The sequence below is a fragment of the Capra hircus genome, assembly GCF_001704415.2.
Source record: "Capra hircus breed San Clemente chromosome X unlocalized genomic scaffold, ASM170441v1, whole genome shotgun sequence".
NCBI classification, from domain to species: Eukaryota; Metazoa; Chordata; class Mammalia; order Artiodactyla; family Bovidae; genus Capra; species Capra hircus.
The window spans coordinates 29014498-29029861 of NW_017189517.1; the positions used below are offsets into that span (position 1 = coordinate 29014498).

Below are 15364 nucleotides of genomic sequence, written 5' to 3' on the forward strand. Positions count from 1 at the left end.
TTAAAATCCAAATGGAAACTCTGTATTTCTTTTTTTCCCAGAGTTCAGTAAAAGCTTCTTTAATTACTTTTTTTCACATTCTAAGGGCCCAGTTCTGTAGTCCTTAATCAAGTAAAACTTCCAAAGTCTTGGGCATCTGCTTCCAATGCAAGTTTTACTCAAAAATGGACTGCTAAATTAGGTCCTATAGATAGAGGTACCATAATTAATATGCTATTTTAATAAGGCTCAAAAATGCTAATTTCATTTTGTGTGTAGCACACGAATTTCCAGGATCCTGATATCAAAACCCAATTGAAGTTGAATCCTAGATTGGGAAATAGCTCTGGGATTTTGTTTCCCAGTTTAATCATGGAATTAGGTATTTACTAAGGACCAGAATGAAGACACTAATTCCAGTTTGTTTGTCATAATCAGAATTTGAACATTATAAGAAGTGAAAAGCTATTGTTGGTGTATATATCTCTTGTCATCCTTCCACTTCTGTAGTTCCGGTTAACTAGCTGCTATATTAAAATGCCACTATGTTTGGGGACAGACATTGCAGTAAAATATCAACACAACATTCTGACAATGTCAAAATTTCCCCTGTGTGTGACAAGAAATAAGTTCTGCCTTTGACTCACTAATAGTTGTGGTAGAGTTTCAGAAGGCAGAACCTATTTTACTGTATTTATGTGTGTAGATGAACAGAGCAAGAATTTAAAGTGCATATTTACTGTTAACCCGGAAAAAAGAGTCCACCGAATTTGTTCAATTTTGGTGTGGTTGAAAACCGCTGTCATGTGTATCATTCTGGTCTCCTGCAAATGCCACCTGAGGTGAACATCAATGTTTCCTTATATGCAAAAGAAAAAGAGAGAGAGAGGAGAGAGAGAAAGAAAAAGAGGGAGGGAAGGAGGGATGGAAGGGGGGAAAAAATCAACATTTTTGCATCAATTAAAATAAGTTATTCTCAATCTATTATAAACAGTAAATATAGAACCCTAAATCTCACTATTGTAAGCATGATTGTAAAGTACAGGATTGCAAAGCTATATATAAAACACACTTTTCAGACGGCAATATTTACATTAGTTATGACCGGCAGAATTAAAGAACAATTTTCTACATTTGTAGCTTTACCATAGGAAAAGACTGTGCTGCTCTTTCTTACACACTACTAATCCTTTCACTAATCACATTGGAGGGATTAACCGGTAGCTCCAAATTCTCAACTTGCATCTCTATACCAGGCTCCTTGTCATCAGCTTTCTTAATTACTGGTTCATTGGTGTGCCGGTAAATGTTAACATTAAGCTCCCTCCCAGACAAAGCAGTGGCAGCAACTCTCGGGATTTGTCTGATTGGAGGCTTTTTATCTACCTTATAATTGCAGCGCAAATAGTTGGAGAAAGCCCTTCGGTAAACTTTGTTGAAAAGAGTGTACACCAGAGGATTAATTCCTGAACAAACATAGCCAATCCAAACAAACACATTCAGAAGCTTTTCCATGAGCTTTTGATTACAAGCCTTCTCACAAAGAACCGACAAAATATTAGTAATAAAAAACGGGCACCACATGATCAGAAACACAAAGAACACAATTCCAAGAACCTTCGAGGCTTTCCGTTCATTGTTGATAGCTTGCATGGTGCCCCTAGGCCGTCTTTCTTTCTTCTTCCTTCGGCGTGGGTTCAAATCTTGGTTCGGGTTTGCAGAATTCTCTTCATTGGTGTTCGTCTTGCAGCATTTCAGGAAATTCAGGTTTATTCCAGGCGGTTCCTCGGTGTGGCCGTGCAGTAACATCAGAGCTTGGCGGCGAAGGACGTGAATCGTCAGACAGTAGGTAATCACCATGATTGTCAGCGGTATGAAGAAAGCTACGAAGGACCCAATAAGAACGAAATTTGGGTCATTCAGCACGCAGGTGGTGTTGTTGACGAACACCTTGTCTTCATCCCTCAGTCCAATCACTGGGATAGGAACTGATACACCTACAGGAACAAAAAAGAAGGTAGGACATTGTTACAGCATATGGAAGCATTGAACAGGTTTGTACAGTGGGATACATTCAATTGCATATCACTGGAGAAAATTTAGATCTGATATTTGTTGAAAGCTATTCACAGCATAAAGTGATAGTCACATGAAAGAGTAACAGTATGATATCAGAAAATGACAGTTTTTTTTCAAGTTAGGAGTGCCTTCTCACCAGTTTTCTGTAAAAGACTTGGAATTACCATTACTGAGATAAATTATAAGTATGGTTGTATATAACAGTGAATTGTGTCTTTTTTGTTTTAGCTCCAATTCCTAGAAATGTCCCAGCTCATAGAAGGCATTCACTAAATATTTGTTGAATGAATAAATTTGTGTCTGTATTCAATGACATCAATAAATTCAATTGTTCATTTTTAGCATTCCAAATGCAATAAAAATGATGTGCATACCACCTAGGAATAATAGCATGTCAGCATTGACTAGGCTGAGTTTGAGATGAGGTTTTAGCTAAGGACATCCTTTCCCAAGGAAAGTGGTCAAGAAGAGGAACTTCTGTGGGTGAGTCCTTTGGAGACAGAGCCTGGGAGCTCTGGAGTTTTTTGGAGATGAAGAGGATAGTATGCCCCTCAAATAGGAATTAGACTGGCCACAATGCAGACATAGTCTCTATGCAGAAACTGAAGGTATTGTCTTTTTAGTAAGCATTTTCCTGAGACTCTGGGAGAGATACAGTCCTCCCATTTAGATGTGGAGTTTTGAACTCATTTGTTTTTTAAGAATACTGAGAGGTGTCCATCTAGGTAAGCACCTCCACTAATAAAGAAGTTCACAGGCAAAAAATATCAATAAGAAGATGGGAGCAGAATCTTGTGCCTGAGCATAAGTAATGTACCTAGAAATTTTTGGAAATGATTGTGGCAAATCATTATGGTCGATCTTGAAGAGGTCTATCATCAATAAGCAGGGATAACTTGCACAAATGAAATTCAAATTTTACTGTTAATTTATTTTTTCTTGTGTCCACAGGAACTTGAAGCCTGGGACAATTCAGGTTGCACTTCTAGGATTCTATCAGAGATCATTATGAGGATTCCTGGGCTGGTGGCTATTTGTACTATGAACTGTGAAAGAGGATAGAAACACACTCTCAAAGATCATTGCTGGCTTTAGGGAACACACAGGGAACCATGACAAATCTGAAAGTCCCTATAGATTGTCTTAACATGCTTTGTCAGGTATAGAGTGCTTGATGATCAAGAGGGGAAAATATTTTTCTTTGCTAAGAGCTTGTTGACAACATTGATTGGTATTTAATTTCTGGGAAGACATGAGGAAGAGTTATGAAAAGTTATCTTTAAGCCTTCTAATTCAGGCCCTGAATTTCTTACATGCCTGGTTTTTTTTTTTTTTTTTTCCCCTCGAGAAAGAGACCAAGTGATGGTATGAGAAGCATCAATAAGATGTGACAAGATCTCTTGGCGTATTGGTACATACCTGCAATTCTGAACCTAGGCATGCCATTTAAGAAGGCAAAAATGGCTGTGAAAACTAGAAGACACTGCAAACAGAAAGTGTCCTCAGGTAATACAGTACAGGATCTGGTGAAGCGACCCTTGAACTCTAGATGGGAAGAGTGGCAAGTATCAGAAGGTAATAGTCACCAAATTTGATGAACCACACAGGTTACATTTCTTAAGAGTTATAAAATGATAGGTAAGAATGTTGCCATCTTGTATTCTTAGAGTCTTTATTCCAAAAGCCATAAATATGAGGGAATATGTAGAAAGAGCATAGGTCAAGCTTGCCTGAAAGAAGCCAGTATTGGCTCATCCTTCATGAAATGTTTTAGTGAGGATAAGGCTGTAGGAAGTTTTCTGGAGTTAAGGAAGCTAATATGAGATTAAGAAAAGAGGGAAGGGTTTCTTAAAAACAAATCATTTACAACAGAAAAAATTAGAGAACATAATATTAAGAGAGTCTTAAAATACCAATCAAGCAATGTTAATATGTGGATCTTCTTGGAATTGTGATACAAACAAACAAATTTTTAAAAATATTCATGACGCAGGTGGAAATGTGTTATTCTGAACAATAACTGGCCTTTGATGATAGTAAATAATTATCTTTAATTAGTTTTTAAAAGTGATGTTGATATTGTGGTTATGTGGGGAAAATTTTATATTTTTAGATATGTATATACTGGTGTTTATGGATAAAATATTATGATTCTGAGGTTTGTTTTGAAATAATATGGGAGGGAGAAGTGGACAGAAGTACAGATGATGCAAGACAGTCCATAAATTGATAAATCTTGGAGCTAGATAATGAGTACATGGTTCTTTATAATATAATTCTATGTAATTTTATAATCTTTTAAAGTCTTTATACCAAAAGCTTAATATTTAAAAAATGGAAGCAATTAAAATAAAACAGAGATTCTTTCAGAAGCATGAAAGAAATGGCTGTTAGATCTCAGATGATAAAAGTCCGTAAGATTTACTACCACTAACTTTGGAACTGATTACTTCTAGAGCAAAAGTCTTGGGGTCCTGAGTGGAAACACTTACCATTTTGGTATAAATGTAGAGAAGAAGGCCATTTTCTGACAAAATGTTGGTAGAAAACTGTGTTATACTTTTTCAGGATCCTATAGCAAGACCAGAGGAGGGGTAAAGTGGAATGGCTCCCCTTCTAAACTGTCCCCCTCCCCTGTCATCCAACAATGTGGCAACCAGACCCTGAGGCTAGAAACTTAATCTGGGGAGTTTGCATTCATTCTGAAAGAATTCTGACAAGGGTAGACATATCTACACTCAGGATACAAGTGCTGGAGTGGAGAGTCATTTCCCCAAGGAAATGCTGCACAATCTTTTAGGTATTCCTAGATATCTGAAATTTCTAGGGAAGGCCTCACACACTGACCATAATATCAGTGGAAGTCAGCATTACTCAAAGCCCAACTCTGAATTGTATTAGCTTGTTTCTGTTAAAAGATTTATTTACTTTCCTAACGGAATCTTGGGTCTAAAAGTAGGCCTTGTCTAGAGACAAGAGAGTGATTCCAGATAAGCTAATGATGTTATTGGGTGTATGAGGTCAGTTTTATCCCTGGCATCTATTTGCATAATCTTTTGTACATTGAACAAAGAGTGATTCTAAAACTGCCTTTCACTGAGTCTATCTTATGTGCCAGGCATTGAGCCATGTGTATTACTGACATTAAAGATATAAAATATATTATCTCAATTTCATTAAAACTCCTATAATAGAGACATTATTTAGTGGAGTAGCTTAACCGTTTTACCAAATCGATATTGTCATTTGTTTTGTTTTTGTTTTTGTTTTTATAGAAACTGTGAATGCAGTCAACAAAACAAGAAACTAAGTTTCTTTTGACAGTATCTGGAAATTATATAAATAATACTAATAGCAACTAAAGCAGCATTAATAACAGTATCTATTATATAGATTATCTTATTCAATACTTAAAAAAATTAAAAGCATATGTCAGCAGTTCTCAAAGTGTGGTTCAAGGACCCAGAGGGGCCTCTGAGATTCTTTTAGAGAGTGCTAGATTTCCCATTTCCAACTATTCATCTTTAAAACTGTATATTCTTTATAAACTTCATACCAAATAGTGCACCACAACAGGTTGAACACAGATACATCTATGAGAATCCAACTATCTTTCCATAAAACTAAATATTAAAGAGATTTTAAAACTGTTAAACAATACCTGTCTTCTCTCTTAATTATTTTTGGAAAAATAGTTAATTTTTATTAAAAAATGTTGTTAACATTAAATGGATTCATTATTGTTATTTAAAATGATTCATAGATTTTTAAACATTTCTCAGCTTTAATTTCTAATATAATAAATATCAATAGATATAATCCATATAAACACAAGCTCTTTGAGGTCTTCATTTGTTTTAAAAAGTATAAATAGGCCCTGACACCAAAGAGTTTGAGAACTGCTGTTCTATATTAGTGGGTGAAGTTATTTAAACCCTGGAGAGTTAAATTCAGCCAATGTATAAAGTGTTTCTCAGTATTCTAAATTAGTCAATTAGTAGAAATTCAAGTGATATCAAGTAAACACAAACTGTCAATAATAGCAACAAAATATTTTACATGCATTATCTCACTCATTGTCATAAAATTTTTGAAAGATATATATTATTTGGTGAAGTTAACTTCAGAAAACTAGCTTAGCAAGTATAATGGAGAAGTATTTGATATTTTAAAATCTTTGACTTGATCAAGGAGAAAAAGTGAAAATGAACTACCATAGATAATATCAGGAATAAATAACAACAATTGTAATAATAATCACTTTTTACTGAGTGCTTTTTATTTGTCACACACTGAATTAAATGTTTTACAATTATTATATACTTTCATATATTATTTAATCCAGACAAAAAACATAGAAAGAAGGAATTATTAACTAGAATCACTTAATCTTTCTGAAATTAACTTTGAAAAATGTATATCATCTCTAGAATTTTAGAAATTACAAAAATAAGTTATAATTCATGTTCTGCTGAAAATATCTGGTACTACTTCAACCAATAAACAAATATTTTGCATGAATTGTCTCATTTGCATCTCAAAAAAACCTGTAAAATTGATTATTATTCATTAAGTTTACTAAAGGAGAAAAAATACTTTCAATAAACATATGGGGTCTTAGCATTTTAAGAATATTGAATTCAATAACAGTTATAGTTCAAGTTTTTATTGAAAATATGTGTTATTTTGACTATTAGTTATCATTTATTGAGTGCTTACTGATTTTGGTACTTTAGCTGCAGTAATTATTTTACATGTATTATCTTATTCTAGACTTCCCTGGTGGCTCAGACAGTAAAGCGTCTGCCTACAATGCGAGAGACCCAGGTTCAATCCCTGGGTCGAGAAGATCTGGAGAAGAAAATGGCAACCCACTCCAGTATTCTTGCCTGGAAAATCCCATGGATGGAGGAACCTGGTAGGCTACAGTCCATGGAGTCGCAAAGATTCAGACACGACTGAGTGACTTATTCTAGCCTCATAAAAGACGTAAAATAACTTGGTGTGGTTATTTTACATCAGATAAGGAAAGTAAATTTAGAGAATGTATAATGATGTTTGCATTATTTCTTAAAGCCTTGAATTCAAGCAACACAGATCAATTCTCTTCAAGCAATCAGATAATAATATCATATGCCCATGATTCTTAGATGTCCATTCCTTTCAGATTTTTAACATCTTCAAAAGTGCTATATGTCTTACAATTGATAGTATCTTACAATTAGTGTTAGCCAGACAGCAGTCATTATATAGTCATCATTGTCTGTGCACGTGTGAGCCTGGTCTGAAAACCTTCTTTTGACATCTTTTGGTAAGATCAACATTACCAGCAGCAAAATTTACAAAATGAGTAACAGGAGCATGGTAGTAGTTCACTGTGAACAAAAAATTATGTCATAATACACACAAAGAGGGAATGTTCTGAAGAAGGTGGCCTCAACAGCATGAAATGCCACAGAAGAATCTAGAATTTGAAACATTTCCTCTGTCTTTGAAAATAAGGAAATCAGTGGTAATTATAGAACACTGGTAATTATAGCCTGGTCCCTGGTCCAGCTCCAGCACCTCCATCCAACAGATCCCTCATTAGCATCTTAATGTAACAAGCATACGCAATGAGGCATCAGAGAAAATCCCTAGCATTTAAATTCATTAACAGTCTCTGGAAGTGTTCAGTGTGGAGGTAGAATTATCGCTAAACTGGTAGTTATAGTCGAATGGTGAAGATGGATTGCCAAGGGATGAATAGTAAATGATAATAAGATAAAAGAGAGCAAGATTATAAACTACATTTCCTGGAACAGACTGGCCATCATCAAAATGAAAACATAGATTATGGGAATTTGTTACTAAACTGCAGGGCTATCTCCTAGGTATCTATCTTCATGAGTTTTTCATGGAAAGGAATTTTTTCAAGGAGGATCATACAATGTCAAGCTGACAGGAGTGGTTCCTTGCCTCTTGGAGTACTAAGTGTGTCCCTTGAACATGGGAATTGACAGCAGAATACGAAGAAACTATTTTCAAAGGAAAACACAGAAGACAAAACAAACAAAAGCAGTGCTGCCTCAGCTATCAGATAATCAAGTGTGACTGAGAGTTGGAGCAATATTTTGTATACTTTGGCAGATATATGGTGTTGATGCAGTGGGAATTTTAAGGAATTCAGAATCAGGTTGAGAGTCAACTTTGAATTCAAGGAGTTGTTAGCTTTGGGAAGAATAGGAACTTAGGCATGCATGAATAAAGGATATTGAGTAAGGAAAAGACCTTAAATGACTTCAAGGGATGTTGAACTAAAAGAAGATTCTAAAAGAAAGCAGTTCATGAAGTGACAAGAAGAATACCCAGGATTTATAAGTTAAACTTGGGCGAGAGTTTATGGAGAACTGAATGTTAAAAAGAAGTAGCAATCAGCAAGTGCAGTCATCTGCCTCTATGACAGTGGACCAAGATTTAATAGTAGTCCCAGCTTCTCCCAGTAAGGTGACTTTTAAGCAATCTGAAATTTCCTGATTAGCACTAGTGAGGTACCTGCATAATAAGACTCCTCCCATTACCTTCCCCTACAAAAGAAGATGATCTGACCTGAAAGAATTCTTTTCTTTTGCTAATAACTTCCTCGTCCCACTCTTCTTCCTATAAAAACCTTCCATTTTGTCCAGTTCCTTGGAGTGCCTGTCTGTTCACTAGACGGGATGCTATCCAATTCATGAATTGCTGAATAAAGCCAATTAGATCTTCAAATTTACCCAGTTGAATGTTGAGGGAGGTCCTAGGGAAGTCCAACTATAATATGGCTGAAGGCATGTTATTGTTCAGTCATGTCCAACTCTTGGCAACCCCATGGACTATAGCACACCAGGCTCACCTGTCCTTCACCATCTCCCAGAGCTTGCTCAAACTCATGTCACTGAGTCGGTGATGCCATCCAACCATCTCATCCTCTGTTGCCCCCTTCTCCTTCTGCTCTCAATCTTTCCCAGCACTGGGGCCTTTCCAATGAGTTGATTCTTCACATCAGGCTGCCAAAGTATTGGAGCTTCAGCTTCAACATCAGTCCTTCCAATGAATATTCAGGGTTGATTTCCTTTAGGATTGGCTGGTTTGATCTCTTTGCTGTCCAGGAGACTTCTCTAGTGCTACAATTTGAAAGCATCAATTCTTTGGCACTCAGCCTTCTTTATGGTCCAACTCTCACATCTGTACATGGCTACCAGAAAGGCTGAACATGACTATTGGGAAAAAAATTCGTGAATCATTGAATTTTCAAATTTACTCAATTGAATTTTGTTTTTTAACAGTGGGGAAGGTCCTAGGGAGGTCCAACTATAATACAGCTGAAGGTATGAAGAAGTAAAATTTGAAGTAACATCCAAATATGGAAACATTACTACAAAATATGCTGCCCCAAAATATGACTCTTTGGCATAAAGATTATTTTGAGTTGATTATTTTAAAACATGGCAGAGACAGGAAAAGCTCTGAAAACTACCAAAGAGAAATTTTCATTTACAAAGTAAATCTCCATTTGTAAACATCAACCTCTCTGTACTGGGAAAAGAGAGTGAAAGTGAAAGTCCCTTAGTTGTGTCCAGCTCTTTGTGATCCCATGGACTGCATAGTCCATGGATTTCTCTAGGCCAGAATACTTGAGTGAGTAGCCTTTCCCGTCTCCAGGGTATCTTCCCAACCCAGGGATCGAACCTAGGTCTCCTGCATTGCAGGTAGATTCTTTACCAGCTGATCCACAAGGGAAGCCCAGGAATACTGGAGTGGTTAGCCTATCCCTTCTCCAGTGGATCCTCCCAACCCAGGAATCGAATTGGGGTCTCCTGCATTGTAGGCAGATTCTTTACTGGTAAGAGAAAAATGATTAAACCCCAGGAGAATCTTATTCATGGAGAAAGAGTACACTTAAATCTGCATGGCAAACCTAACCCTTGTTTATCTAGCTTTTCCTGGTAATCTGCCATAACTGGCCTTTCCCCACCTCACATCTTCACTTGTCTTTAGCTGAAGATGGTATTTAAGTAGTGCCTTGCACCATCTGGGGGAGTTATTTAGTTTTTTAGGATATCTCTCATGTATATGCATGCACATGTATACATAACATATGCATGTTAATAAACTTGCTTGTTTTCTCTTCTTAAACTGTGTTTTATTATAAGAGTCCAAGCCAAGAACTCAGAAGGTTAGAGGGGAAAATTGTTTTTCCTCTCCTACATTACTCACAAGCAACTGAAGACTGAGGAAACTAAGATTATATTTAAGATACAATAATATGCTTATACATTGAAGGTGAAAGCCAATAGAGTGGAAGAGCTTAAAGATATAGAAAAGAAAGGTGAAGATGATAGGTAAAGATCTCTGAGGAGACAAAGTCAGAAATAGTTGGAAAAATTACACTAGGAATAAAGAATGGTTATTCTTTTTTTTTAGAAGAAATAATATGACTTGTGGTGGTGGTTAGTCACCCAGGTGTGTCCGATTCTTTGTGACCCCATGGACTATAGCTGATAGGATTCTTCAGCCACCAATACTGGAGTGGCTTGCCATCCCCTTCTGCAGGGGACTTTCTCTACCCTGGGATAGAACCCATGTCTCCAGCATTGCAGGCAGATTCTTTACCATCTGAGACACGGAGGAAGCCCTAATAGCATGACTGGGTGGCAGAAATTATCAGGCCCTATACAGAAATGTAGAAGAGAAATGAAAAGAATGTGTTAGGTGGCAAAAGAACAGAGTTGTTCAGATGGCGCAAAAACTGGAGAGCAATTATATCAAATAAGTTCTCGCACCATTGCAAAAGTTCTAGGGCCCACAACAGATTTCCCAACCTGGGGATCCAGGAAAAGGACTGAGAATTCCCAGGAAATTTAACTTTGAAGGCCAGAGGGATTTGATTACAGAACTTCCACAAGACTAGGGAAACAGACTCTTGGGGGCACACACACAAAACAACAACCTTGTGTGTACCAGGACCCAGGAAAAAGGAGCAGTGACACCACAAGAGACTAAGCCAGACTTGCCTGTGAGTGGCCTGGAGTGTGCTGGCATAAGTCCTATTGAAGGAGGTCATCATAACCACCATTACCCCTACCACCTCAGATATACAGATGACACCACTCTTATGGCACAAAGTGAAGAGGAACTAAAGAGCCTCTTGATGAGGATGAAAGAGGAGAGTGAAAAAACTAGCTTAAAACTCTACGTTCAAAAAATTAAGATCATGGCATCTGGTCCCATCACTTCATGGCAAATAGATGGGGAAACAATGGAAACAGTGACAAACTATTTTCTTGGGCTCAAAATTCACTGCAGATGGTGACTGCAGCTATGAAATTAAAAGACGCTTGCTCCTTGAAGGAAAAGCTATGACAAACCTAGACTGCCTATTAAAAAACAGAGACATTACTTTGCTGACAAAGGTTTGCATAGTCAAAGCTATGGTATTTCCAGTATTCATGTATGGATGTGAGAGTTGGACCATAAAGAAGGCTGAGTGCCAAAGAATTAATGATTTTGAACTGTGGTGTTGGAGAAGACTTTTATTTTTTATTTATATTTTTACTTTATTTTACTTTACAATACTGTATTGGTTTTGCCATACATTGACATGAATCCGCCATGAGTGTACATGAGTTCCCAAACAGAGATCAAACCAGTCAAGACTAAATTCATTGGAATATTCATTGGAAGGACTGATGCTGAAGCTGAAGTTCCAATACTTTGGCCACCTGATGTGAAGAGCCAACTCATTAGAAAAGACTCATTAGAAAACATAAGAGGGGTATAAAAGTTCAGTTTTGTTAAAATGCATTTGAACTTAGGTGATAACAACTTTAAAATAATCATATATGTATACATATAAAGTTCATGGTAAATGAATAAAAATGAGTAAATGAATGGTAATAAATAAAAAAGAACTGCAAAACAGTCACCAAACAATTTTTAAAAATGGTAATAAATACATTTGTTGCTGTTTAGACACTAACTCATATCCAAGTCCTTTGAGACCCCATGGGCTATAGCCTGCCAAGCTCCTCTGTCCATGGGATTTCCCAGGGAAGAGTACTAGACTGGGTTGCCATTTCCTTATCCAGGGGATCTTCCCAATCTAAGGATCAACCAGTGGTTCCTGCATTGGCAGGCAAATTCTTTACCACTGAGCTACCAGGGAAGCCCAATTAGTACATATCTATACATAATTAAATGTAAATGAATTAAATGTCTCAATCAAAAGATAAAGGGAGGCTGAACAGATACAGAAAAAAAGACTTATTTCTATGTTTGCTAACAAGAGACTCACTTTAGATTTAAAGACACACAGAGACTATAATTGAGGGGATAGACAAAGTTATTCTATGCAAATAGAAATGAAAAGAAAGCTTACATACAAATACTTCTGTTAGGTAGTTAGAATAGGAAAAAGGAGTCCAAAATGGTAGTGGCTAAAAGACACACAAAGAAAGGGGAAAAGCCCACAAAAAGGGAATAAAAGAAAGATCCACAGACAAGAGTGAGAACCTCAGGTGAAACATCACGCCCCCTTCCTGGCTAGCCCTAATTTGCATAAGATAGGCTCAGGGGGAGGAAACAAAACGTATAAAAAGGGGGAGCCAAGTCAAGTTGGGGCCTCTCCTTTGGGGTCAGCCCACACTCCTGCCTCAAGGGTGTACTATTTTTTTGTTTACCAAATAAAATTCTGAGCTGTAACTGAACTGTAACACTGGTCTGCCATTTCAAATCTTTGTTGCAGCAAGACAGAAGCGAGAAAATTACACACTCTCCTGACACTTATACCAAGAAAACAGACTTTTAAATAAAGACTGTTTCAAGAGACAAAGAAGGACATTACATAAGGATCAAGAGATCAATCCAAAAGAAGATGTAGCAATTGTAAATATATATGCACACAACATAGGATCACCTAGACACATAAAGCAAACATTAATAATCATAAAGAGAGAAACTGACAGGAACAAATTAACAATAGGGGATTTTAACACTCCACTCACATCAATGGACAGATCATCCAGACCAAAAATCAGTAAAAAAACAAAAACAAAAACACGGACCTTAAACAATACATTATACTGGATAGACCCAATAAATATATATAGAACATTGCATCCAAAGCACCAAAACACACATTCAAGTGTACATGGAACATTCTCCAGGGTATATCCCATGATAGGCTACAAAGCAAACTTCAGTAAACTGAAGAAGCTTTAAATCATAGCTACATCACATCACAACACTATGAGATTAGAAAACTTTAAGATAAAACTGAAAAAATCAGAAATACATGGAGGCTAAACAATATGCTGCTAAAAAAATGGGTCTGTGAAGAAATAAAAGAGATCAAAAAATATCTAGAGGCAAATGAAAATGAAAATGCAATGATCCAAAATCTATGTGATGAAACAAAAGCAGTTCAAGAAGGAAAATCAAAGTAATACAAGCCTGCCTCAGGAAATCAGAAAACCTCAAATACACAATCAAATCTTACTCCTGAAGTAACTAGAAATAGGACAAAAGCCAAAGTCAGAAGAAGGAAAGAAATTATAAAGATCAGAGCAGAAATAAATTAAACAGAAACTAGAAAAAACAATAGAAAAGATGAATGAAACTAAAAGCTGATTCTTCAAAAAGATAACAAAAATTGATGAACCTTTAGCCAGACTCATCAAGAAAGAAAATGAAAGAGGGTTCAAATCTATAAAATCAGAAATGAAAAATGAGACATCACAGAACTACAAAGGATCAAAAAAGATTACCATAAGTATATACCAATAAAATGGACAACTTAGAAGAAATAGACATATTCCTAGAAGTGCTAAAACCTTCCAAGACTGAATCAGGAAGAAATATAAAATATGAACAGAAAAATTTTGAGTAATGAAATTGAATCAGTAATAAAATTTCTAAAACAGATGTCGCCAAAGGGGAATTCTACCAAACATTTAGAAAAGAGTTAACATCTATCCTTCTCAAAATATTACAAAAAATTAAAGAGCAAGAAATGTTTCAAAGTTCATTCTAAAAGATATGCATCATCCTGCTGCCAAAACCAGAAAAGATATCACAAACACAAAAGGAATTTACAGCCAATAGCACTGATGAACGTAGATATAAAAATTCTTAACAAAATATTAACAAGTTGAATTCAACAATACATTAAAAAATAACACACCAGGTGGCTCTAGTGGTAAAGAACCTGCCTGCCAATGCAAGAAACATAAGAGATGCAGGTTCAATTTCTGGGTCAGGAAGATCCCCTGGAGGAGGGCATGGCAACCCACTCCAGTATTCTTGCCTGTAGAATCCCATGGACAGAGGAGCCTGGCAGATTATGGTCCATAGGGTCACAGAGAGTTGGACAGGACTGAAGCGACTTAACATGCACACACACCAAGATCAAATGAGACTTATCCCAGGGATGCATGGATAGTTCCATATTCAATCATGTCACACACCACATTAACAAATTGAAGAATGAAAATTATATTTTTTGATCCTCTCAATAGATGCAGAAAGAGCTTTTGATAAAATTCAACATCCGTTTATAAAAACTATCTAGAAAGTGAGTATAGAGGGAATGTAAGTCAACATAATAAAGGCCATATATGGCAAACCCACAGCTAACATCATCCTCAGTGATCAAAAGCTGAAAAAGAATTTCCTCTAAAATCAGAAACAAAGATATTGGTGCCCACTCTCACAACTTTCATTCAGTATAGTATCAGAATCACTAGCTACAGCAATCAGATAAGAAAAATAAATGAAAGGAATCCAAATTGGAAAGGAAGAAATAAAACTGTCATTGTTGGAAGATGAAATGATACCATATGTGGAAAATCCTAAAGATGACACTAAAAACTACTAGAATTCACCAATAAATTTGGTAAATTTGTGGGATATAAAATTAACATACAGAAATCTATTGCATTTCTATATACCAATAACAGCCTATCAGAAAGAGAAAATAAGGAAACAATCCCACTTATAATAGCATCAAAAAGAATAAAATACTTAGCAATAAGTCTAACTAAGGAGGTAAAATACCTGTACTTGGAAAGCTATAAGACACTGATGAAAGAAATTATAGATGATACAAACAGATGGAAAGATATACTGTGTTTATGAATTGGAAGAATTAATATTATTAAAATGACCATACTATTCGAGTCAATCTACAGATTTGGTATAATCCATATCAAATACCAAATGGCATTTTCCACAGACCTAGAACAAATAAATTTAAAATTTGTATGGAAACACAAAAGATTCAGAATAGATA

General features: G+C 36.1%; 1 protein-coding gene across 1 annotated transcript in view; it reads right to left on the reverse strand.

Moving 5' to 3' along the window:
• Positions 1-933: 933 nt before the first annotated feature.
• HTR2C (5-hydroxytryptamine receptor 2C) overlaps positions 934-15364 on the reverse strand; it is a 150332-nt gene continuing 135901 nt past the window's right edge. The window contains exon 4 of the mRNA XM_005700259.2: positions 934-1976. Coding sequence (XP_005700316.1) covers positions 1153-1976 — 824 coding nt within the window. The 3' untranslated portion in view covers positions 934-1152. The remainder of the gene's footprint in view (positions 1977-15364) is intronic.